This window comes from Lithobates pipiens, unplaced genomic scaffold (assembly GCF_037356315.1).
Source record: "Lithobates pipiens isolate NorthernLeopardFrog02 unplaced genomic scaffold, aLitPip1_a1.2 Scaffold_22, whole genome shotgun sequence".
NCBI classification, from domain to species: Eukaryota; Metazoa; Chordata; class Amphibia; order Anura; family Ranidae; genus Lithobates; species Lithobates pipiens.
In genome coordinates this window covers 29,241,494-29,268,464 of record NW_027507784.1, presented here as the reverse complement: position 1 = coordinate 29,268,464, position 26,971 = coordinate 29,241,494, and the positions used below count along the sequence as shown (strand labels likewise).

General features: G+C 45.8%; 1 protein-coding gene across 1 annotated transcript in view; it reads right to left on the bottom strand.

Moving 5' to 3' along the window:
- Positions 1 to 845: 845 nt before the first annotated feature.
- LOC143925639 (serine protease 53-like) overlaps positions 846 to 26,971 on the bottom strand; it is a 44,674-nt gene continuing 18,548 nt past the window's right edge. The window contains 13 exon segments of the mRNA XM_077450105.1: positions 846 to 3,615; positions 3,617 to 4,138; positions 4,273 to 4,415; positions 8,474 to 8,742; positions 10,255 to 10,417; positions 17,968 to 18,208; positions 18,484 to 18,644; positions 18,944 to 19,206; positions 20,892 to 21,042; positions 21,254 to 21,497; positions 21,979 to 22,145; positions 22,273 to 22,565; positions 23,257 to 23,419. Of these exon segments, the coding sequence (XP_077306231.1) occupies positions 3,592 to 3,615; positions 3,617 to 4,138; positions 4,273 to 4,415; positions 8,474 to 8,742; positions 10,255 to 10,417; positions 17,968 to 18,208; positions 18,484 to 18,644; positions 18,944 to 19,206; positions 20,892 to 21,042; positions 21,254 to 21,497; positions 21,979 to 22,145; positions 22,273 to 22,565; positions 23,257 to 23,419 (2,804 nt within the window). The 3' untranslated portion in view covers positions 846 to 3,591.

Sequence of the window (26,971 nt, the reverse complement as noted above, 5' to 3'; positions counted from 1 at the left end):
AGAAAAAATAGAATAGAAAATAAAGGAATAGTATAGACAATAAAAGAATAGAATAGAAAAGATTGGAGCAAAAAAAAAAAAAAACGAATTTAAAAATAAAAGAACAGAATAAAATAAAATAAAAAATAAAGGAATAGAATAGATTTTAAATATAAAGAATATAACCATCTTCTGAAATTCGAGTTTCAAATAAAATAGGGGAAAAAAATAATAGAATAGAAAAAAACAATATAATAGAATGGAATAAAATAAAAAGACTATAACCTTTCCGAAATTCAAATTTCGAATAGAATACTTTTGAATTTGAATAGAAAACAAAAGAATAGAATAGAATTTAAAAAAATAGAATAGAAAGAATATAACCGGTTTTCAAAATTTCGATGGAATACATTTGAATAGAATAGAAAAAAAAAAAAAACAATGGGATAGAATAGAATTAAAAATAAAGAATATAACCATCTTCTGGAATTTGAATTTTGAATAGAATGAATTTGACTTAGAATAGAATAGAAAATATTAGCATAGAATAGAAAAGAAAAAACAATAGAATACAAAGAATATAACAATATAACCATCTTCCGAAATTATAATTTTGAATAGAATAAATTAGAATTTGAATAGAGTAGAGAAGAATAGAATATAATAGAAACAAATAGAATAGAAAACAAAATGATAGAATAGAACGGAATAGAAAGAATATAGCCATCTTCCAAAATTCATATTTCGAATAGAATAAATTTGATTTCGAATGGAATTTGAATTTGACTCAATTCTGAAAATTCGTAATGATTAGAACTCGAATAAACAAAACTAATTCCGAAAACAAATTAAACAAATCAAACAAATTTAACGAAAATAATTTATGCAAATAACAAATCGAAACGAAATACATTTTTCCATTCTGCACATGTCTAGTGACCACAATGAACCGCGTTTGGGAGACAGTTGTCACCCTAGACCAGTGAATGCCGAAACGAGACCCCTCATGACAACAGCAATTAGAGATCTTATTACAAGATTTCAGTGATTGGGGTTACATCTACGTTACATTTTGCATTGTTTATTATTTCACAGTGTTTTTTCTTATTCTCCTCCACCCAGGCAGCCATCATCTTAGGTGTACAATACTGTAAAAAATGTATATTTCAGCAAATAATTAAGATCTCTCCTGGAGTTTCTCTGTAGAAAACACGATTTTTGTTTAGGCTTTATAAATGTATATATTGCACATCAAAAATAAATGTTAAAGTTATTCTCCGGCCTCCCAATCCTCACCCCCCTCTGATTGCTGAAATTATTAAAGAAAAAAAACCAAAAAAACCCTTAAGCCGCGTACACACGAGAGGACTTATGTCCAACAGACTTCCGAAGGAGTTCCGTCGGAGTTCTGCTGCAGTTCCGACGGAGTTCTGACGGACTTTTCGACTGAGCGGACTTGGCCACACACAATCACACTAAACTCCGACGGATTCAAACGTGATGACGTACGACTGGACTCGAATAAGGAAGTTCATAGCCAGTAGCCAATAGCTGCCCTAGCGTCGGTTTTAGTCCGTCGGAGTAGCATACACACGAGCGGATTTTTCGAAGGGACCGGGTCCGGTGGAGTTCCTTCGGAAAAATTTGAAGCATGTTCCATATTCTAAAGTCCTTCAGACTTTGGCGAGTCAAAAGTCCGTTGCAGCCCACACACGATTGGATAGTCCGACGGAATCAGTCCGTCGGACTTTGGATGTTGAAAAGTCCTCTCGTGTGTACGGGGCTTTAGACTCACCTAAAGTGACGGTCACATGACACTCCAGTCCCAAGGCGAAGTCCTTCCTTGTGTGTCCACCACATTGCCTGCATGACATGGACACTTCCTATTGGCTGTCCAGCAGCGAGGTACTCTCGGGGTCCAGAATAAGGGTCCACACAGGGGCGAACTGACCATTGGGGCACTGCCCGGGGGCCCCATGCCACTAGGGGGCCCCATCAGGGTTGCCAGCCTCAATAAAACCAGGGACAGTATGTAAAAATCTGTGTTTTTAAAAAAAAAATCCCAAGATTATAGCTGCCCCCCCTCTCCAGTACATTTTCAGTGTGTATGTGTCTGTGTGTATACTCTATGTGTGTGTATACTGTGTGGCCCCATAATCTCTTATTGCCCGGGGGCCCCATAATCTCCTATTGCCCGGGGGCCCCATAATCTCCTATTGCCCGGGGGGCCCATAATCTCCTATTGCCCGGGGGGCCCATAATCTCCTATTGCCCGGGGGGCCCATAATCTCCTATTGCCCGGGGGGCCCATAATCTCCTATTGCCCGGGGGCCCCATAATCTCCTATTGCCCGGGGGCCCCATAATCTCCTATTGCCCAGGAGCCCCATAATCTCTTATTGCCCAGGGGCCCCATAATCTCCTATTGCCCAGGGGCCCCATAATCTCCTATTGCCCGGGAGCCCCATAATCTCCTATTGCCCAGGGGCCCCTTAATCTCCTATTGCGCGGGGGGCCCATAATCTCCTATTGCCCGGGGGCCCCATAATCTCCTATTGCCCGGGGGGCCCCATAATCTCCTATTGCCCGGGGGGCCCATAATCTCCTATTGCCCGGGGGGCCCCATAATCTCCTATTGCCCGGGGGGCCCCATACTCTCCTATTGCCCAGGGGTCCCATAATCTCCTATTGCCCGGGGGCCCCATGAGTTGTCAGTCCGCCCCTGGGTCCACAGTGCGGATATCAGCATAGGGTGGCTATCAGGGACCAGCCGGTAGAGGCACATCTGCAGTGCACCCAGAAAATGGCACCAGTGAAGGACCCAAACGGCCAACTTTGGTCTACTGGTTTGAAAGTGGCATCTCAAGCCTTGTTATAAGCCCTGCCCAGTTCACCTCTGTGGACTATAGAACACCTCCTGACTATGTTATGGAAATGAGAATAAAGGGAGGTGTTTGCAGGCCAGATCGGATGTGCAACCTAGGTTGACCGTGCTGCTCCACCATTGATACAGTACAGCAGGGCTATGCAATTAGCGGGACCCCCAGCTGTTGCAGAACTACAAGTCCCATGAGGCATAGCGATACTCTGACAGCCACAACCATGATACCCAGTGGCAGAGGCATGATGGGACTCGTAGTTTTGCAACAGCTTGGAGGTCCGCTAATTGCATATCCCTGCAGTACAGTGTTCCCACCCTAGAACAGGAAGTGTGTTACTGGCAGGGTCACCAGGTGAAAATAAAGAGAAAAGACCTGAAGAAAGAAGGAAAGTAATCCAGCCACGGCATTTAGTCATCGGTAGGTTGAAATATAAAACGTTTTTGGTCTTGGATTTAGTGCTAATAGGGCAAAGGCCAACATTGGCCTCAAGACGTTGTTGTTTCTTTGAACGAGTGTTGGCTCAGAGAGCGTGACAGGGCCTCTTTCTGTGCTTCACATATATAGGTAATCCTTCAGTGCGCAATAATCTGTTCGGTGACGCTCGCCCATCGAAATCCACAACCGTTTGTAGGCTGTGGATGAAAACCCATTGACCGAGCTCATAATTTCCGTAACACCTCTAGATTATGTTGTTTTGGCTTCTCAGAGGGCAAGCTGTGTCCAGGAACCAATCAGCGGTAATGACAAATAAAAAAAAACTGTCAGAAGAGCATGGACTAACCAGCTCCTCCACAAAGCGTCCGCTCCAGAGGCTGTAGTGCTCCCGGTTGAGCCAGTTTTTTGAGTCGTCGTTGAAGAAGACAAGGTCGAGTTCTGAATCTGTGGTGGCACCGTTGTGTGCCCGGTACAATTGATCCCACTTCCGTGGTTGGGCTCCAGACAGGAACTTTGGGTGCTGGCAGTAGTGAAATGGTGGACATCTTTAGTAGACACATCACTTTCTCGGTAGGTTGTGTTAGAACTTTGTGGACCCGAAGTTGTTTTCGGAGAGGCCAAAGTCTCATTGTAGCTAGGTGTCGGAACTGTTGTGTTCCTCTCAAAGAGACTCAGGTCCTTTTCGGGAACCACCCCTCTGATCCACGATAACATGGGCACCACTGACGTGAAGTTACTGGGACAGGGATTCCCTTTGTTTGGAGAAGTTTGGCTGCCAACACCAAACACGAACCAAGGACCTTTGGAGTTTGGTTGGCATACAAGAGGGGCACTGTCATCCAGCTGAAGAAAAAGCGCAGAAAAATTAATATGAAATGACAAGGGGAAGAGAAGTTTTAAGTTGCCTCGTCCCGTCATGCACCACTCATGCACCAGTTCTTTTCCTTTATCCCGCCACCAAGTCCTCAGGTACATACCAGGCATGAAAATGCGGTATTGTTGGCAGCTGCACAAATTTGCCCTGCTCCACCAGTCTGTGTTATGTTTTTCACAGACCCACAGTGCTTTCCATCCCAGAGATGGACCCGAAGATGCCTCAATGGAGGTGAGAACGTGTGATCTGGAAAAAGAAGGGATACAGATTAAAACAAAACTGTTATTTACTTGATACATAATGCAAGCATAGGGTAGCTCCAGGATGAATCCCTTGCAAGGCCATAATATGAGGGACATGTTTGGCCAGTGTAGAGGACATTTTTTTAAAGGTTCCTTGATAGAAAACCATATCATAAAGGTATAAAACATCTGAATTACAATATAAAAACAAAAAGTTAGCTTGGAAAAATATGGTGACTTAGAGGTGATCTAACGATAATTTTAAGCCCTTGTACACACGGTCGGAGATTCTGACGGAATGTGTTCTATCGGACCATTTTGGCGAATATTCCGACTGTGTGTGGTCTGCATCGGACTGTTTCCGTCAGAATATCCGACGGACCAACTTTTCCAACTTGCCGGTAAAATTTTCCCACAAAATGCTCCGATCGGACATACTCCGATCATGTGTAGCCTTCTCCGACGGACAAAGTGCCACGCATGCTCAGATCAAATTCCTAGACCAAAGCTATTGGCTACTAGCCTGAACCTAGTCCCGTCGTAACGAAATAACGTCATCACGTTATGTACAATCGGATTTTCCGACAACTTAGTCCGACCGTGTGTATACAACATCACTTCCGGACCTCTTCCGGAATTAATCTGTCACAATTACTCCAATGGATTTGGTTGTCGGAATCTCCGACCGTGTGTAAAAGGGCTTAAACAGATTCACTATAAAAGATTGAATAGTTACATATTTAGTGAGGTTGAAAAAAAAAAAAAAAAGGACACAAGCCCATCTAGTTCAACCAATAGAAAAACAAATAAATAGAACAGCCAATCTTAGTCGGGGTTTAAAGGAACAGTAGAGTTCCTATAGTCTAGATCAGTGATTCTCAACCAGGGTTCCTCCAGAGGTTGCTAGGGGGTTCCTTCAGCATTGGGCAATTTCTGCCTCTCAGATAAGTTCCCACTCACACCATTGATCTTTTTAGCTATCTGTAAGGAGGTAATTCTTCCCAATGACCACAAGTATAAGGACCATTCTTCCCAATAACCCCAAGTGTAAGGACCATTCTTCCCAATGACCCCAAGTGTAAGGACCATTCTTCCCAATGACCCCAAGTGTAAGGACCATTCTTCCCACTGACCCCAACACTAATGTATCATGAGTTGTAGATTTCTAATTTTTAGCAGGGGTTCCCCCGAGACCGGAGAACTATTTCAAAGGTTCCTCTGTGTTGAAAAGGTTGAGAAAGGCTGTTCTAGAGCAACCTTTCTCAAACATTTCCCCCCCATGGAACCCCAAAGATAATTTTCAGGTCTTGGGGAACCCTTGCTAAAGTTAATTCATAGGGGTCGATGGCAAAAATGCCACTTACATTGGTGGTCAATAGAAAGAATACAACCCTTAGAGTGCTGGTCAGAATGCCACCCTTACAGCTAAAAAGATAATTGGTGTCATGCTGCTGGCTTTGTCAAGTGGTATTGGTCCTGGAGCTATACAGGCACCCTCAGATGGGAGGTCAATCATTCATAGCTCAAGGAACCCCTAGTAAACTTTGGGGGAATCCCTTTGTTCCATGATTGAGAATAGCTGCTCTAGAAGTTGTTGGGGGTTCCTTGAGTTGTGGCTAATTGACCTCCCATTGGATGGTGCCTGCATAGATCCAGGACTACCACAAATTGACAAAACCAGCAACATGGCACCAATTATCGTTTTAGCTGTCTGTAAGGGTAGCATTCTGAGCACCCCTGTAAGCCCTTGTACACGCGGTCAGACATTCCGATGGAAAATGTCAGATCGGACCGTGTTGTCGAATAATCCGACTGTGTGTGGGCTCCATCGGACTGTTTCCGTCGGAATATCTGACCCGACAAAGTTTTAGAGCTGGGCTGTAAAACTTTGCGACAACATGATCCGATCGGACTTTGTCAGATCATGTGTAGAGCATTTTCATCGGACAAAGTGCCACACATGCTCAGATCAAATTCCTAGACCAAAGCTATTGGCTGCTAGCCTGAACGTAGTCCTGTCCTAATGAAATAACGTCATCACGTTAAGTACGATCGGATTTTCTGACAACTTTGTCCGACCGTGTGTATGCAACAGTTTCAGACAAAATCCGTCGGACAAAATCCGACGGATTTGGTTGTCGCAATGTCCGACCGTGTGTACAAGGGCTTAGAGTGCTGGTCAGAATGCCACCCTTACAGCTAAAAAGATAATTGGTGTCATGCTACTGGCTTTGCCAAGTCGTATTGGCCCTGGAGCTATACAGGCACCCTCAGATGGGAGGTCAATCATCCACAGCTCGAGGAACCCCTAGTAAACTTTGGGGGAATCCCTTTGTTCCATGGAACTCTGATTGAGAATAGCTGCTCTAGAAGTTGTTGGGGGTTCCTTGAGTTGTGGCTAATTGACCTCCCATTGGATGGTGCCTGCATAGATCCAGGACTAGCACAAATTGGCAAAACCAGCAACATGGCACCAATTATCGCTGTAGCTGTCTGTAAGGGTAGCATTCTGACCACCCCTGTAAGGGTTTCATTCTTCCTGCTGACCACCAATGTAAGAGGCATTCCAATTACCCCCCAATAAATTAGTTTTAGGAAGGTTCCCTGAGAATTGAAAATGATCTTTGTGGTAAATGGGTTGAGTAAGGCTGAAATAGAATAAATACATAGAAAACCTCAGTACACAGAACCCTTCACCTAGAGCTGATCCATATAGATAAGCCATGATCCAATTTGCTCCAATGGAGGGAAGAAAAAACAAATAATTGGTCCCCTAAAGGCGAACAGATATTTCCTGGTTCAACAGTCTCAAATGAAAAAAAAAAATCTAAGGACTATTATTGGAGCTTCAGCTGCATATACGGGAAAGACAATATCTCCAAAGCATTGGAAAATTGTATCCGTGGTAGTTGGAGAATTGTTCAAGTTGGAGAAGTTCCTGTATGATGTAGTAATTTTCCCAATTTATTTTAGGTGGGTGGGGATCGGGTCTTGCTTTGGTCTACAACTGCTTGAGGTTGTTGAAGGTTAAACGTGATGGCATCCAAGCCAAAAAAAAGAACCACGGGTCCAGACAAAAGACTGGACATGATGGAAGGGAGTGCTGGGTAAACCATACATCTGAATACCGTAGATCAGTGATTCTCAACCAGGGTTCCTCCAGAGGTTGTAGGGGTTCCTTCAGCATTGGGCAATTTCTGCCTCTCAGATAAGTTCCCACTCACACCATTGATCTTTTTAGCTCTCTGTAAGGAGGTAATTCCTCCCAATGGCCACAAGTGTAAGGACCATTCTTCCCACTGACCATCACACTAATGTATCATGAGTTGTAGATTTCTAATTTTTTAGCAGGGGTTCCTCGAGGCTGGAGAACTATTTCAAGGGTTCCTCTGTGTTCAAAAGGTTGAAAAAGGCTGCCGTAGATGTTCTTTTTTGTCTCCTGGAAACTGCAGAGTACATACTAACATACAACTTTATGGCCACCTGTGCATATGTAGCATGTTCTCAATTATTGCAATATTTTTCAGCTGTGTAAATGGCTCATTCCATCAGTTGTATAAGCATTGCAGAACTCTTACTCTAAGGCCGCGTACACACGGGCGGATTGTCCGTCCAACTTAGTCCGCTGAAACGTGTTTCAGCGAACAATCCGCTCGTGTGTGGGCTTCAGCGGACTTTTTCAGCGGACAGTCTGGCGGACTAAGTCTTTCGGAATTTCCGTAATACAGTCCGTCCAAACTTGGTTTCAGCGGACAGTCCGCTTGTGAGTAGGCAAGTTGGACGGACTAAGTATGGCGCATGCTCAGAAAGGATTTACACGGCGGAAGGTTGCATTGCAGTGTATTGGACGTCGTATTTCTAGTCCCGTCGTACGCGCTGTACACGTCATCGCGCACGCTTTCAGCGGACTGTCTGTTCGTCGTGTGTGGTCAAGTCCGTTCATTCAAAAGTAGGACGGACTGTCTGTCGGATTGTCTGACGGACTTAGTTGGCCAGACAATCCGCCCGTGTGTACGCGGCCTTAGTTTTGTCATAAACAAAGTATGAATATAATTGACTTGCCTGAAGGGTACACTCTTCCCCAGCCAATGACCCAGCATTTGTCGGTGGGGGGTGAAGACTGGTAAGGCGCCAGGCAGATGGGCAGGATGTAATCGCTGAAAGTGACACCATAGTTCATCTCCACCAAAGCTGCATCATTTTGCCCCGTCTCTGGCTTGTAGTCTGGGTGAGGCACCACCTTCTTGATCTGGCGCTGCACCTCTCGGGGGCTTGGCTCGTTCTGCTGCTTGCGGCCTAGGATGATGGTGTATTCATTCAGAGATGTGTAGCTGGGGAGAATGGAGAGAACAACATATTGTAGTTACTGGGCTTAACAAAATAAAGAAAAGGTTCATACGTAGCACCCACATAGCCAGTCCGGTGGTGGATCGGCTCGTTTCCACTGAAGCAACCACTGTTATTATCTTAAAGTAATATGGTACACTCAAATACAAATCCTTTCTTTAAAGTATCAACTTTAGTACATACTGTAAGGTAAATGCCAGTACATAACATAAAGTAGGCATCATGAATTAGTAGTATATACACTATATTGTCAAAAGTATTGGGACACTTGCCTTTACACGCACATGAACTTTAATGGCATCCCAGTCTTAGTCAGTAGGGTTCAATATTAAGTTGGCCCACCCTTTGCAGTTATAACAGCTTCAGCTCTTCTGGGAAGGCCGTCCACAAGGTTCAGGAGTGTCTATGGGAATGTTTGACCATTCTTCCAGAAGCGCATTTGTGAGGTCAGACATTTGGACGAGAAGGCCTGGCTCGTAGTCTCCACTCTAATTCATCCCAAAGGCATTCTATGGGGTTGAGGTCAGGACTCTGTGCAAGCCAGTCAAGTTCCTCCACCACAAACTCGCTCATCCATGTCTTTATGGACCTTGCTTTGTGCACTGGTGGGCAGTCATGTTGGAACAGGAAGGGACCGTCTCCAAACTGTTCCCACAAAGTTGGGAGCATTAAATTGTCCAAAATAATTTATTATGCTGACACCTTAAGATTTCCATTCACTGGAACTAAGGGGTCAAGCCCAACCCATGAAAAACAACCCCAACACCATAATCCTCCCTCCACCAAATGATTTGGACCATTGCACAAAGCAAGGTCCATAAAGGCATGGATGAGTGCATTTGGGATGAAGGAACAGAGTCCTGACCTCGACCCGATAGAACACCTTTGGGCTTCTGGAAGAATGGTCAAACATTCCCATAGACACACTCCTAAACCTTGTGAATAGCCTTCCCAGAAGAGTTGAAGCTGTTATAGCAGCAAAGGGTGGGCCAACTCAATATTGAACCCTACAGACAAAGACTGCCATTATAGTTCATGTGTGTGTAAAGGCAGGTGTCCCAATACTTTTGACAATACAGTGTAGCTCAAGCCTACCACATCACTAAAGTGTGAAAAGGCCTGAGGCCCAGTTTACATATCTGCAGCCGTGGGTTCCGGCCTGGGGTCCGGTGCATGTCTGTTCAGCGGTTCAGTTGCGATTCTAATTTTTGCCGTAATTCACACCTGAACCGGAACCCAAACACGCACAGGACCCTTCTGCGATCCGGACCATGCTACTCTGGACCTGTGTGAACCGGCTCCATTGAGAGACGGTCATACCCGCCTGTCATGCAAATTGAATGTGGGGGAAACCTGCATCTCCAATTCCCAGCCTGAAGGAAGATGTGTAGTAATGCCGAAAGGAATAAAAAAAAAAATCAACATTTTCAAAAATGTTTGGCCTTTAGTCATGAGCATAGAAATAGAAGAAAGTTACTGTGTACCAAACCATGTACCTGGGAATGCAGTGAGCCGCTATAAGGATCCATGTCTCTGTAATAAGGACTCCGGAACAGTGGTGGGACTCAAACTGCTGAAGATCAACCTGCCACGGCCACATCTTATCTGTGGCCTCCCCGATAGGCTCAGGGCTGGGAGAAGCAACTGGATTTCCACAACCTGCCAAGAACAGGAAATTAGGTATGAAAAACCATTACCCTAGGAAAGCACCGGGCCAAGACAGTGTGACTGAAAAATAGCCCTGGCATTTCAAATACACAAAACTCCATTTATGAATGAATGAATGAATGAAATACTTATATAGCGCACAATGCGAACTGAATCGCCTCTAGGCGCTGTGGCGAGCTTTGATCATCTGCTAAAAGAGGAAGGTCTTGAGTTTTTTCCTAAAAGCCAGGTGATTTTCTTCCAAGCTTTGTCCAAAAGAACAATAAATACCATGGACTGGCACTGTGCACACTACCAACTGCAATATATTGTATTTGTTCTAGACGTGGAGGCGAGGCTTATGGGCCTTCCAGGAACGGGGGGTCCTGGCACTACATACATCACAGCCACCACACTCCCAAAGCAAAAATATATCATGTCTCCATCCAATGTGACAATGACATCATCACCTTGGATTCTTGTACTAAGAAAGTCTTTGTGAAGTTAAATGTGTAGCAAGATTTGACAGCGGCCTTCAAAATTACAGGAAGACTATGTCTAATTGAAATGTTAGGGACCGCCCAAGCTCATGAATCGGACACATGTATGTAGGGAAGCCTCCACACTCAGGAACCAGTAGAGTGAAGAGGGAACCCCAGATGTATAGTTTAGAGTCCAGTTCAATTTTTATTCGTCATAAAAGTAAAAAGGATAACTAACACGTTTTGTGGGCTCCATCAATGCCTCCTTATCAGGGCTTATGCAGGTGTGGGTTTGAATAAAGCTGGGCTGAAGCAGGTATCTCTAGCATGGACTGAGGCCTGCTCTGGTCAACGGCCTGGTTGCTAGACCAGTGATTAGAGAAGGTTTCTAATCTCTCAGTCTGGTGCTCTCCTGACCCTACCAAATTTACTACTGCCAATCCGAGGACCTCTTTCTCTGACCCATTGGATCTGAGAGAGCAGGCTCCCAACTAAAATATCAATAGGTCCCAGGGCTGGACTAAGACAGAAATTTGGCCCTGGACTGCATCCAGACCAGCTTACTTACATTTTGAGTGTCCCATCAGCACCTCCTTACATCAGAGTCCCATCAGCAGCCCCCTTACATCAGACTCCCATCAGCAGCCCCTTACATCAGAGTCTCATCAGCAGCCCCCTTACATCAGAGTGTCCCATCACCAGCCCCTTACATCAGAGTCCCATCAGCAGCCCCCTTACATCAGAGTCCCATCAGCAGCCCCCTTACATCAGAGTCCCATCAGCAGCCCCCTTACATCAGAGTCCCATCAGCAGCCCCCTTACATCAGAGTCCCATCAGCAGCCCCCTTACATCAGAGTCCCATCAGCAGCCCCCTTACATCAGAGTCCCATCAGCAGCCCCCTTACATCAGAGTCCCATCAGCAGCCCCCTTACATCAGAGTCCCATCAGCAGCCCCCTTACATCAGAGTCCCATCAGCAGCCCCCTTACATCAGAGTCCCATCAGCAGCCCCCTTACATCAGAGTCCCATCAGCAGCCCCCTTACATCAGAGTCCCATCAGCAGCCCCCTTACATCAGAGTCCCATCAGCAGCCCCCTTACATCAGAGTCCCATCAGCAGCCCCCTTACATCAGAGTCCCATCAGCAGCCCCCTTACATCAGAGTCACATCAGCAGCCCCTTACATCAGAGTCCCATCAGCAGCCCCTTACATCAGATTCCCATCAGCAGCCCCTTACATCAGAGTCCCATCACCAGCCCCCTTACATCAGATTCCCATCAGCAGCCCCTTACATCAGATTCCTATCAGCAGCCCCCTTACATCAGAGTCCCATCAGCAGCCCCTTACATCAGAATCCCATCAGCAGCCCCCTTACATCAGAGTCCCATCAGCAGCCCCTTACATCAGATTCCTATCAGCAGCCCCTTACATCAGATTCCCATCAGCAGCCCCCTTACATCAGATTCCCATCAGCAGCCCCCTTACATCAGAGTCCCATCAGCAGCCCCTTACATCAGATTCCTATCAGCAGCCCCTTACATCAGATTCCCATCACCAGCCCCCTTACATCAGAGTCCCATCAGCAGCCCCTTACATCAAAGTGTCCTCCTCCCACGTGTACTCACAGTTCTGAAGGTAGCTTGAAGTGGCTCCAGAACTACACCAGACTGGCCCACTGAGCCATAGGCCCACCAGGAATCTCCCGGTAGTCTCGATGGCCAGTACATGTCTGATGGGTCCAAACACCTACCATTCTCCAGATCAAGTGCTCCATCAACATATATTCATTTGAGTCATTAAAGAACAGACAAAGACAATGCTCCATCTCTTCTGGGAAGGCCGTCTGCAAGGTTTAGGAGTGTGTCTATGGGAATGTTTGACCATTCTTCCCGAAGAGCGCATTTGTGAGGTCAGGCATTTGGATGAGAAGGCCTGGCTCGCAGTCTCTGCTCTAATTCATCCCAAAGGTTTTCTATCGCATTGAGGCCATCAATATATCTTCCTTTGAGTCATTAAAGAATAGACAAAGACCATGCTCCATCCCTTATGCCTCGCATCGCCAATGATATACAAATGTAATTGTAGGCAGGTGCAGTCTGTATTCTCCACTGCAGGTGGCGTTTGCCATCAGCGGCAATTAGACAGGTGCAGAACGAAAAAATGTGTTTAGCTTCGGAACAATTCGTTAAGTTACTAATTTTGTTTCACCACATTCGTAATGATATTAGTTTCATCTCGTTTATTTGTTTCAAATCAGATTAAAAAATGTTCAATGGATTTGAAGTATTCGAAGTTAAATCGAAAATATCATATTTGAATTTCAGAAGATGGTTATATTCTTTCTATTTTATTCTATGCTATTCTATTGTAATTTAATGTAGTCTATTTTTTATCCATTCTTTTTCTTTTCTTTTCTATTCTATTCTATCCCGTTATTTTCTATTCTATTTCGTGTTATTCTTTTCTATTCTTTTCGGAATTCTAATTTTGAAACATGGCTATATTCTTTCTATTTTATTCTGTTCTATTCTGTTTGAATTTCGGAAGTCACATTTCAGAAGACGGCTATAATCTTTCTATTTGAAATGCAAAATTTCCAATGGATTCAAAGTTTTCAAATTAAAAAAAATATAAAATCTTTGGAACATGGATATATTCTTTCTATTGTTTTCTATTCTATTCAAATCTAAGTTATTATTTCTATTCTATTCTTTTTTTTTTTTTTTCAATTTATCCATTTTTTTATTAACCACTTTCAGACCGGACCATTTTGCTGGCTTAAGACCAGACCACTTTTTGCGATTCGGCAAAGCGTCGTTTTAACTGACAATTGTGCGGTCGTGCGACGTGGCTCCCAAACAAAATTGACGTCCTTTTTTTCCCACAAATAGAGCTTTCTTTTGGTGGTATTTGATCACCCCTGCGGTTTTTATTTTTTGCGCTATAAAGAAAAATAGAGCGACAATTTTGAAAAAAATGCATTATTTTTTACTTTTTGTTATAATAAATATATAAAAAAAACATTTTTTTCCCTCATTTTAGGCCGATATGTATTCTTCTACATATATTTGGTAAAAAAAAAAAAAAAAATCGCAATAAGCGATTATTGATTGGTTTGTGCAAAAGTTATAGCGTTTACAAAATAGGGTATAGTTTTATGCCATTTTTATTAATCATTTTTTTTTTACTAGTAATGGCGGCGATCAGCGATTTTTATTGTGACTGCGACACATCGGAGATTTTTTACACATTTTTGGGACCATTGTCATTTATACAGCAATCAGTGCTATACAAATGCATTGATTCCTGTGTAAATGACACTGGCAGTGTAGGGGTTAAGGGTTCCTAGGGGCGTGTTACTAACTGCAGGGGGCTGGGCTTTGTGTTAGTTAACACCGAGCTCTGCTCCAATCACATGGAGCAGAGATCAGCATCACTTGTTGTTAGGCAGAACGGGGAGATGCTGTTTACAATGGCATCTCCCCATTCAGTCTCCCCGTGAGACAATCGCAGGTATGCCCGCGGTGATCGAGTCCGCGGGACCCCCGACCGGACTCATGCGGGTCCCGACCGGCAGGGTGGCATTTAAAAATGGACGTACCTGTACGCCAATATGCCTGCCCGTGCCATTCTGCCGACGTACATCGGCATGCGCCAGTCGGGAACTGGTTAATCACCACCTGAGGGAGTAATCCCATCGATACAGAAAATCAAAAAATGAAGAGTGTGTTACAGATATTATATGCAATAAAGTACTGAGTAACAGCTAATGTATATTTGAGAATTACATGTCACAGAGGTGTGAATTTTTTGACGACTGGGTTTAAGGAGTTCAAGGTGTTGCACACGTGTTTAATATTGGCTGGTGTTCCTTCCTGCTTTTTCCACATTTCTCTTAGTGCATCAGTAGAAAAAGGGGGGCAGTGAGAAAAGGGGGGGGGGACAGAGCAATGGTGAAGGAAAACTATAGGGGGTTAGTGGGGAGGGGGGAGCAGCCAGAGCGAAGGTAAGCATGTTGTAGAGCTCTCAGGCTCAGGGTTGCATGCGTGTTGAGCAGTCATTTAAGAGTTCAAGAGAGAAGTTCCCTCATCTGAATAAATAAAGAATAAGATATTCCAATTAGTCCAGGTTTCTGAGTATTTCTCGCAGTTGTGTTGCGCTGTAAGAACTAAGTCCTCTAACTTACTAATCTCCATCTTCCGCAGCCAATCTGCCACAGTCGGTGGGCACTGTTGTTTCCAGCATAGTGGTATGCATTCCTTTGCTGCTCTATTCTATTCTATTGAATTTTATTATTTTCTATTACGCAGCCTAAGTAGAAATCATCATCTTTATTTCACTTTTTATACCTTACTGTATTTCTTGCGATATGTTTCCATTTCAAATTCAAATTCATTTTCAAATTCAAATTCTTATACGAATTTGGATAATTTAGATCGTCCAAATTTAGATTTGTAACTAAACGAATTGCACATGTCTAGCGGCAATGCAGATTGGAGAGGAAGTTAAGAGAAGCTGAGTTTCTCTATGATTTCCTCAGTCACCCAGGGCAACGATCCATTTGGATGCACATGGCCCATGTGACCCTGGTGCTCATCTTGGGTCAAGCAGAGTCTATTTAAGACTTTGATCCCTGGGTCTGGCACATTCCCCGTCTGACAAGGACAGTGCCAATGATTGGGAGAGGTTCCAATGGAGTAAGGGGAGAGCAGAGACTATGTCTACCTTCTCAGGAAACTTCCCTTTTGCGTCAGACCGGCCAGGCTGCACTTTGCTCCTCGTGGCAGACTCTGTCAGTATTACTCAGTCTTTTGACCGCTGTCTCTTTGCTGCGCAGTTGTAAGTGGCACCGGACTGGTGAGCCTCCTCGCAGGCCTGTTTGTGCCATTAACCTGCTGCTTCAATACATCATTCTTTGCAAATTGGAAACGCTGTGTATTTAATGCCTACTGCACCATGCTGCACCTATCCAACACTGTAAAGCCTCAACCCCTAGGAACCAGACACAGCTTCACCCCATGTGCACCATACCACCAGTGATATACAGTACACTATGTATATAGTAAATCTTCTACCCTCAGGAACCAGAGAAAGGTCCACCACTTGTGTCTTATACCACCAGTGACATACAATAGGTATGTAGTAGAGCTGTCACCCTCAGGAACCAAAGTTCCACCACTTATGTCTGACACCACCAGTGATATACAGTATGTATGTACAGTGGTGTGAAAAAGTGTTTGCCCCCTTCCTCATTTCCTGTTCCTTTGCATGTTTGTCACACTTATGTGTTTCGGAACATCAAACCAATTTAAACAATAGTCAAGGACAACACAAGTAAACACAAAATGCAATTTGTAAATGAAAGTGTTTATTATTAAAGGTGAAAAAAAATCCAAACCATCATGGCCCTGTGTGAAAAAGTGATTGCCCCCATTGTTAAAACATACTATAACTGTGGTTGTCCACACCTGAGTTCAATTTCTCTAGCCACACCCAGGCCTGATTATTGCCACACCTGTTCACAATCAAGGCATCACTTAAATAGGAGCTGCTTGACACAGTAAGGTCCACCAGAAGATCCTTAAAAGCTACACATCATGCCGAGACCCAAAGAAATTCAGGAACAATTGAGAAAGAAAGTAATTGAGATCTATCAGTCTGGAAAGGGTTATAAAGCCATTTCCAAAGCTCTGGGAATCCAGCGAACCACAGTGAGAGCCATTATCCACAAATGGCGAAGACATGGAACAGTGGTGAACCTTCCCAGGAGTGGCCGGCCGCCCAAAATTACCCCAAGAGCGCAGCGACGACTCATCCAAGAGGTCACAAAAGACCCCACAACAACGTCCAAGGAACTGCAGGCCTCACTTGCCTCAGTTAAGGTCAGCGTTCATGCCTCCACCATCAGGAAAAGACTGGGCAAAAATGGCCTGCATGGCAGAGTTCCAAGGAGAAAACCACTGCTGAGCAAAAAGAACATCAAAGCTCGTCTCAATTTCTCCACAACACATCTTGATGATCCCCAAGACTTTTGGGACAACATTCTGTGGACCGATGAGACAAAAGTGGAACTCTTTGGAAGGTGTGTGTCCAAGTATATCTGGCGTAGAAGGAACACTGCATTTCATAAAAAGAACATTATACCAACAGTAAAATATGGTGGTGGTAGTGTGATGGTCTGGGGCTGTTTTGCTGCTTCAGGACCTGGAATACTTGACGTGATAAAAGGAACTATGAATTCTGCTGTCTACCAAAAGATCCTGAAGGAGAATGTCCGACCATCTGTTCGTGTACTCAAGCTGAAACGAACTTGGGTTCTGCAGCAGGACAATGATCCTAAACACAACAGCAAGTCCACCACCGAATGGCTGAAGAAAAACAAAATGAAGACTTTGGAGTTGCCTAGCCAAAGTCCTGACCTGAATCCTATTGAGATGTTGTGGTATGACCTTAAAAAGGCCGTTCATGCTCGAAAACCCTCTAATGTAACTGAATTAGGACAATTCTGCAAAGATGAGTGGGCCAAAATTCCTCCAGGACGCTGTAAAAGCCTCATTGCACGTTATCGCAAACGCTTGGTTGCAGTTGTTGCTGCTAAGGGTGGCCCAACCAGTTATTAGGTTTAGGGGGCAATCACTTTTTCACACAGGGCCATGATGGTTTGGATTTTTTTTCACCTTTAATAATAAACACCTTCATTTACAAATTGCATTTTGTGTTTACTTGTGTTGTCCTTGACTATTGTTTAAATTGGTTTGATGTTCCGAAACACTTAAGTGTGACAAACATGCAAAGGAACAGGAAATGAGGAAGGGGGCAAACACTTTTTCACACCACTGTATGTAGTTGACATTCTACCCTCAGGAACCAGATAAAGTTCCACCACTTGTGTCTCATACCACCAGTGACATACAATAGGTATGTAGTTGAGCTTCTACCCTCAGGAACCAAAGTTCAACCACTAATGTACCACCAGCGATATACAATATATATGTTGTTAAGCTTCCACCCTCAGGGACCAGACATAGTTCCACCCCCTTAAGTCTCACACCAACAGTGATCTAATGTATGCATGTACCTCTTGGACTGTCAAAAGAGCATCTGTCCGTGTCTGGCTTGGGTGGTGGTGTATTGATCACAGGTCGGAGAAACCTTTCTCGTGTCTCCTTGTCTATCCAGTCTTCATACATGGTTAGTTGGGTAAACACTCTTGGCTGCGTAGAATCTGTTCCTTCCTTGCATTCTCCTCCATAGTTATACACACCCATCAGGAACCAAGTCCCATTCTCTTTACACACAAGGGGTCCACCCAAGTCACCCTGCAAACACAACATTGGATTAGAAAGATGCACACTTAGCTTTAGAATGGTGTTATCTAAATGACTGGAGTAAACTAGCATCTAACTGCTGGTATTCAGCCAACACCGTCTGATAATTTATGAAGCAAGAAGGCAGAGGTATGCACATATAAAAAGGACATGAAAAAAACAACAAAATAAAAAAAACAAGATTGTGAATTGCGAAATGCCTGCCACCGTGGTATCCCAATATACAGAAGATGATTAAGGGTAGTAAAGCTGTAGGGACTACTTACCATGCATTGGCTGCTGTTCTCGCCCTCTCTGGATGCACATATCATCCCCTCCATTACAGACTCCATGCGGTTGTTGGAGTTTGGACGGCTGTAGATGCAGTTACACTGGTTGGGGCCTAACAGCTCCAATTTTTCTCCATGTGGTGCCCCCATCTGGTCTTCTGAGGATCAGAAATTGAATAAAGTTTGACAGTTGCTCTTAGCATTATTTATCCAGGGGCATTACATGATTGGGGAGATAAAAAGTACGAGTATAAGAAAAAAATCAACATCATATCTTACCTCAGCTAAGCCTGATGCAACAAAAATGCCATTAAAATAAAAATGCACTTATGCCCACCATGGTCCCATCATCCAAGGTCCATAGCAAGAGCCATAGGGCCTTCACAACATAAAGCCAAGCTTACTTCTATTTGGACTGGCACACCTTATGATTTGTTTAGCAGAATTTCCTACTTACCAGGATTTGAATTGTTCCCAACTATGTGCCAGCATGAAGAGCCATATGGCATAGGATGGGAGAAATCGGGTAAGCAGACAGCTTGGCTATATGGTCCCAGGGGCACGGGCTGAGCCAGCATAACTAGAGCCAGGTTGGAACCTTTGTCAGGGCTTATGTAGGACCCATGAACGCTGATCTTCTGCACCGCAATGTCTCTCATCACGGGCGTCCCACTAGCCACTGTTACTGACCAGTCCTCTGGCATCTCAGAGGAGTCAGGACTGTAAAAGAAATACATAGAGTGATGTAGTAGTCTCAGGTGAGCAATGAAGCATGTCCCTAAAGCATTCCAGATTCATTTACTATAAATAAGTTCACCACCTTTAAAGTTAACTCCCTGTAATGATATAAGTTGTTAAAATTCCCGCTGGAGATAAGTAACTTTTATTCTACCAGGCACAGCCTTATAACTGGTGGAGCAAAAATAGCCTGGTTTAAATTAATGGCGGGGCTAGAATGTATTTGTATGATTGAATTGTATTCAATATCCTTACAAAATCCTGCTGTTATTGCTGGTTTGCTTTTTGGAAGGCATGGTGCAGAACTGAGCTCTTGGGTTCAGTACTCAAAGACAAAAAAAACCTTACTAGGAATCTGTATGTTTCCCCCAAGGTACTATGGTTTACTTCAGCTTATTTTGTTTCCTACCGAACCTGAAATCATAATGGGGGATTAATTGGGTTCCATCCAGTATTGCATCTTGGTCGTTCTTGTATCAATAGAAAGTACTCCATGGTAGTGGTGTCAAACTCAATTTCATTGCGGGCCACATCAGCAGTAAGTTTGCCCTTAAAGGGTCAGTTGTATCTGAGGTACATTACGTACAGGGAGCAGGGTAAAGGAGTGTGTTACGTACAGAGTGCAGGGTTCAGGAATTCTCGATTTATAAAGTTCAGGAGTGCGTTACATACAGAGTGCAGAGTTCAGGATTGCGTTACGTACAGAGTGCAGAGTTCAGGATTGCGCTACGTACAGAGTGCAGGGTTCAGGAGTGCGTGACGTGTAGAGTTCAGGATTACGCTATGTACAGAGTGGTGAGTTTAGGGGTGGGATACCTACAAAGTTCAGGAGCATGGTACATACAGAGTGCTGAGTTCAGAAGAATGCGGTGTACAGAGTGCGGAGTTCAGGAGTATGCAGTGTACAGAGTGCAGAATTCAGGAGTATGCGGTGTACAGAGTGCAGAGTTCAGGAGTATGCGGTGTACAGAGTGCAGAGTTCAGGAGTATGAGGTGTACAGAGTGCAGAGTTCAGGAGTATGAGGTGTACAGAGTGCGGAGTTCAGGAGTATGAGGTGTACAGAGTGCAGAGTTCAGGAGCATGTGATGTACAGAGTGCAGAGTTCAGGAGTATGAGGTGTACAGTGTGCAGAGATTCAGGAGAATGAGGTGTACAGAGTGCAGAGTTCAGGAGTATGAGGTGTACAGAGTGCAGAGATTCAGGAGAATGAGGTGTACAGAGTGCAGAGATTCAGGAGAATGAGGTGTACAGAGTGCAGAGTTCAGGAGTATGAGGTGTACAGAGTGCAGAGATTCAGGAGAATGAGGTGTACAGAGTGCAGAGATTCAGGAGTATGAGGTGTACAGAGTGCAGAGTTCAGGAGTATGAGGTGTACAGAGTGCACAGTTCAAGAGTGGACTATGTAACGGGTGCAGGGTTAGAGAGGTATGCTACATACAGACTGCAGAGTTCAAGACTCGGCTATGTACAGAGTGCAGGATTTAGAGGTATGCTACATACAGAGTTCAAGAGTGGACTATGTACGGAGTGCAGGGTTTAGGGGTGTGCTACATACAGAGTGCAGGGTTCAGGAGTGCATTGTGTACAGAGTGCAAAGTTCAGGAGTGGACTACGTACAAAGTTCAGGGGTGCGCTATGTACAGAGCTCTGCAGCACAATATCTTACCCAATAAAACATTCTGCCGCTGTTATCACCCAACTGTCTGAGATAAGGGCCCCGCTGCATGTCCTCTTCCCATCTCTCCAGAGGTCAACTTGCCATGGCCAAGTTCCAGGACTGCTAGAAGTAGGATCACTGACCTGTGAGATTCCACAACCTCAAAAAATAAGAATTACGAGATACCTTGTCAAGTTTTGTCTTACGCACATTCCTCTGTCAGCTGAGAGAGTTCTCATGACCATTGTCATCTTATCTACAGCTTGAGATGAAATAAATGACTACAGCTGAGTCTTTGGTGATTGCCTAAATGTTGTTGCCAAGAATTGAGAAGCCAAGGAGATGTTAAGTATGTCCATTCTAGATGTTACCTGCTGTATGATTACTTAGAAGGTCACTGCAAGTGTCATTGTCCACATCATCCACTTCCGCCAAGGTCTGGGGAGAGAAGGAGGCTTGATTGTCAGTCTTTTGCTTAATCCAGTCTTGGTAGAAGGAGGCAGAAGACAGAATGGTGGGACTGTTCAGCAAGTGACAACCTTGGGAAAAGCTGATGACTCCAGCATGGAACCAGACCCCATCTTCCTTACAAACCACGGCCCCACCAGAGTCTCCCTGAAAATTAAACACAAGATCGATCCATTGTATCTCATCACCATGCCCAAACACAAGAGGTACTCCATGTCCACAGGGCTGCTGATAAGGGAGTAATACCCACCCTGCTATATGGGGCCCAAGCCCCTTAAGTTCAACAGGGGGTCCCAGAGCAGTAGGAGTGGGCGCAATTACTGGAACCAATCCCCCTATGGCCCTCCCTATGTTTACAATGCTTCCGTTTGTGAATGAACAGGGAGCCTATGTACAGAGTGCATCCTGTTCAGTTATCTGTCTGGGCCCCTGATATTTAATCAAAGCCAACAATGCTAAATAATTAAAAAAACACAATTAAGGGCTCATTCTCACAGGTATTCTGGTTGCAGGAATGAGTAATTTGTTCATGTGACTGGACCTGGCGTGTGCGTGGCTGTTTCTGTCAGCTGAGCTGTATGGGGCCCCATGATCTCTAACAGCAGCCCTGCATGTCCAACGTACTCACCTGACACGGGCCCTTCTTTCCGTCGCTCTCTGTAATGCACAACATGCTGGGGTTTGCAGGGTTGCTTAAATCGGGCCTCCTGTGTGTGTTGTAAATGCAATTGCAGGTCCGCCAACCGATCAAAATTTGGCCAACTTTCTGCAAGGACCTCTTGCTGTCCAGGGGCACTAAAAAAGGTAAAAGGAAGAAAAGTTCATGGGAGGTTGTGAAGGAGTCTTGAAAAACAAAGTCCCCAACACAGAAGCGTCAGTTGCATACGTCTCCCATTTCCCATACCCCACTTCTCCTACTCACCCTCCTCTGGCACAGTCATGAGACCAGTGGCATAGCAGGTTCTGCGCAGGTTGAAGCGGTGGGTGCTCTCCGGAAGACAAATAGGAGAGATGAAACGGGTGAAATTCACCGGAGACGGCAGCTCCACCAGAGCAATGTCGAAGCCTTTGATGTATTTCGTATAGTTCTCATGGATCACAATCCGGGATGGTACCATAGTGACCGCACCGCTTTCCACTGGCGTGTACCCCATTTTGGTGACGCCCAGGTGAACTTGCCATAACTTGGGGTCCCTTTTGTCCTCGGTGTCTTTACTTAAATAAGAGAATTGATATTTATTATTTTGAGGTTTGCTTCACCTTGAAGTCGACATTATATACATTTAATAGAATCTTTGAAGACAACGTAGAGAGAAAACCAATAAGGTAATATAAGGGTATGGATCAGTGAGGAATATTCCGGGAGAGGAAGACAACATTGTCTCTGTATAAAACCACAAAGGTTTGACAGAAGACAGACCAATAGAAGGTCAGAATACCCAACACTAATACTTGTGTCCAATCATTTAAAAACTGTAGCTTTCAATAAAATAATCCTTGACGATCCAGCAATAAATGTCCTTGTTCAGGATCTTCCTCTTGTGGGGTGACCACTGTCTCCTGATTATGCTCCTATGTTGTCACCCTGGCAAAGGAACCCATGATGAGGACTATAGGCATGCATGCTGACACATGTTGCGTAGGCATGGCCAACCCTCGTCATTATCAGGAAACTGGACCAGACTGATAATAAGAGACTGGTGGATACTTCTACAGCTTGGCCCCGGGCTCACCTTGGAGACATGACAGCTCAGTACGTGTGTGTAGGATTGTCCATGTCTTCACATTATAATGGAAAACATCTGGAATTCATCACCAACTGGGTCATATTTCCCAATTTATTTATCCGCTCTAACAGGACAATGTCCATTCCCATGGCCCCAACTAGTAACATGGCTCCACTTACCGATCGAAGCAGTGAGAGGCGGTGACCACCCACCTATCAGAGACCAGGCTCCCCCCGCAGAATGGCTTCCCCTTGTAGGTCAATGTGGCATGCCATGGAAATTCACTCGGAACAACTGAACTCCCACCGAAGATTCTGGACTGCAATCCCGCCTTGCCACAGGCTGCCAGAGAAAGAGGAACTTCATCAAATACAACATATTATCTATCTATTAGAAGAAGGAGGCTCTGGACAGTAAGTAGTATGTCACCAATAAAAACGCCTTTATTGTATAAAATAACAAAAATTCAAACTGCAGCAGGGTACAGGATAGATTAGCCGACGCGTTTCACACTCTCAGCAGTGCTTAGTCATAGCTACACAATGTTTTGCCACAAATGAGTCATGTGATCAATTATATGATCAATTAGAATTAATTGATTGAATGGAATTAATTAGTTAAATAGCAAACAAGGGTGATTAAGTATATAAGGGGCACAAATATCAAGGAGAAAATGCAGGAGAATACTAATATATATGGAAAAAAAGAGATAATGAAATTTGAATGAATAAAAAGAATTACAATTGTATAACCACAGCTCCTGGATAAACATGCATGTATAGAGCTGTCTCTCTCTCTCTCCCTCCCTCTATACCTCTCTCCATTTTCTCTCTCCCCTTCGCTCTCTCCTCTTCTCTCTCTCCTCTATCTCTTTCCTTCTCTCCCCCTCTCTCTTGTCCCCTCTCTTTTAGACCTCTCTCTCTCCCTCTCTCTCCCCCTCTCTCCCCCTCTCTCTCTCTCCCCCCTCTCCCTCTGTCTCTCTCTCCCCCCTCTCTCCTCTCTCTCCCCCCTCTCCCCCCTCTCCCTCTCTCTCTCCCCCCTCTCTCCTTCTCTCTCTCTCCCCCTCTCCCTCTGTCCCTCTCTCTCCCCCCCCTCTCTCCTCTCTCTCTCCCCCCTCTCTCCTTCTCTCTCTCTCCCCCCTCTCCCTCTGTCCCTCTCTCTCCCCCTCTCTCCTCTCTCTCTCCCCCCTCTCTCCTTCTCTCTTTCCCTCTCTTTTTCTCTCCCCCTCTCTCTCCCCTTCTCTTTCTCTCTCTCTCTCCCCCATCTCCCTCCCTCTCCCCCCTCTTTCCCCCTCTCCATCTCCCTCCCTTCTCCCCCCTCTCCTTCTCCCCCTCTCTCTCTCTCTCTCTCTTTCTCTCCTTCTCTATCCCCCTCTCCCTCTATCTCTCTCTCCCCCCTCTCCCTCTGTCTCTCTCTGTCCCCCCTCTCCTCTCTCTCTCTCCCCCTCTCCCTCTCTCTGTCCCCCCTCTCCCTCTCTCTCTCCCCCCTCTCCCTCTGTCTCTCTCTCCCCCCTCTCTCTCTCCATCTCTCTCCCCCTCTCTCTCTTACCCCCTCTCTTCCCCCTCTCTCTCTCTCTTCCCCTCTCTCTCTCTCTCCCTCTCTCTCCCCCTCCCCCTCTCTCTCTCTCTCTCTTTCTCTCCTTCTCTCTCTCTCTCCCCCCTCTCCCTCTGTCTCTCTCTCTCTCTCCCCCTCTCTCTCCTTCTCTTTCTCTCCCCCTCTCTCTTCCCCTCCCCCCCTTCTTCTCTCCCCTCTCTCTCTCTCCATCTTTCCCTCTACCTCTCACCCTCTCCCTCCCTCATTCTCTCCCCCCCTCTCTCCCCCCTCCCTCTCTCTTGCTCTCCTCTCTCTCTCTCTCTCCCCCCCCTCTCCCTCTGTCTCTCTCTCCCCCCTCTCTCTCCCCCTCTCTCTCTTCCCCCCTCTCTTCCCCCCTCTCTTCCCCCCTCTCTCTCTCTCCATCTCTCTCCATCTCTCTCCCCCTCTCCTTCTCCCTCTCTCTCTCTTCCCCCCTCTCTTCACCCCCTCTCTCTCTTCCCCTCTCTCTCTCTCTCTCTCTCTCTCCCTCTCTCTCTCTTTCTCTCCTTCTCTCTCTCTCTCCCCCCTCTCCCTCTGTCTCTCTCTCTCTCTCCCCCTGTCTCTCCTTCTCTTTCTCTCTCCCTCTCTCTCCCTCTTCCCCTCCCCCCCCTTCTTCTCTCCCCTCTCTCTCTCTCCATCTTTCCCTCTACCTCTCACCCTCTCCCTCCCTCATTCTCTCCCCCCCTCTCTCCCCCCTCCCTCTCTCTTGCTCTCCTCTCTCTCCCCCCCCCCTGTTCTCTCTCCCTCCCCCCTGTTCTCTCTCTCTCCCCCCCTCTCTCTCCCTCCTTCTCTCTCTCATTCAAGGAACAGTCTGCTTTTTTAGTTTGACAAGAATTATAGATATTTTAAACACTATCACTATCAGTGCCGGTGCGTCCATAAAGGGCATAGGAGCGCCGCCCGCTCTCTCCTGTCACCTTTCTCTCACCATAGATAGATAGATTCATGCATTGCATGAATCTAAGGTCACCACTTCCGCCCCCTATTCAGGTGTCCGGCCCCTTGTTGGGTCCCAGGCACCAGAATTACAGTGGCGGGGTATTTTTTGGCAGTGCCTGATTAGAGGCGTAGGCTCTAATGGGCTTCCAAAATGGTAAACAGCAGGTGCAATGCTGTGTGTTCACTGTTTACTCAGTGTTGTGTTAGCTAAGCGAATAAATCACTTTTCTAACACTGACCCGCCTCTCAGCCAATCAGGTGCTTGGGTCTGGTTACCTGTCACCTGATTGGCTAAAACAACAGGCGCTGTGATTGAGGATGCCACCGTGGCCCGCTGCGAGACAGGTAAGTCTCGATTCCCGGGCGATGCACACTGGCAGCATTTGATGGGGCACAGAAGCGGCAATTGATGGGCACACTGGCAGCAATTTATGGGTATAGTGGCTGCATTTGATGGGCACAGTTGCTGCGCTCGATGGGCACAGTGCCTGCATTTGATGGCACAGTGGCTGTGCTTGATGGGCCCAGTGGCTGCGCTTGATGGGCACAGTGGCTGCGCTTGATGGGCACAGTGGCTGCGCTTGATGGGCACAGTGGCTGCGCTTGATGGGCACAGTTGCTGCATTTGATGGGCACAGTTGCTGCATTTGATGGGCACAGTTGCTGCATTTGATGGGCACAGTGGCTAAATTTGATGGGCACAGTGGCTGAATTTGATGGGCACAGTGGCTGCACTTGATGGGCACAGTGGCTGCGTTTGATGGGCACAGTTGCTGCGCTTGATGGGCACAGTTGCTGCGCTTGATGGGCACAGTGGCTGCGTCTTAATGGCACAGTGGCTGCGCTTGATGGTACAGTGGCTGCGTCTTAATGGCACAGTGGCTGCGCTTGATGAGCACAGTGGCTGCGTCTTAATGGCACAGTGGCTGCATGTGATGGCACAGTGGCTGCGTGTGATGGGCACAGTGGCTGCGTGTGATGGGCACAGTGGCTGCGCTTGATGGGCACAGTGGCTGCGCTTGATGGGCACAGTGGCTGCGTGTGATGGGCACAGTTGCTGCGTGTAATGGGCACAGTGGCTGTGCTTGATGGGCATAGTAGCTGCGTTTGATGGGCACAGTTGCTGCGCTTGATGGGCACAGTGGCTGCGTTTGATGGGCACAGTGGCTGCGCTTGATGGGCACAGTGGCTGCGTGTGATGGCACAGTTGCTGCGTGTGATGGGCACAGTTGCTGCGTGTAATGGGCACAGTGGCTGTGCTTGATGGGCATAGTAGCTGCGTTTGATGGGCACAGTTGCTGCATTTGATGGGCACAGTTGCTGCATTTGATGGGCACAGTGGCTGCGCTTGATGGGCACAGTGGCTGCGTTTGATGGTACAGT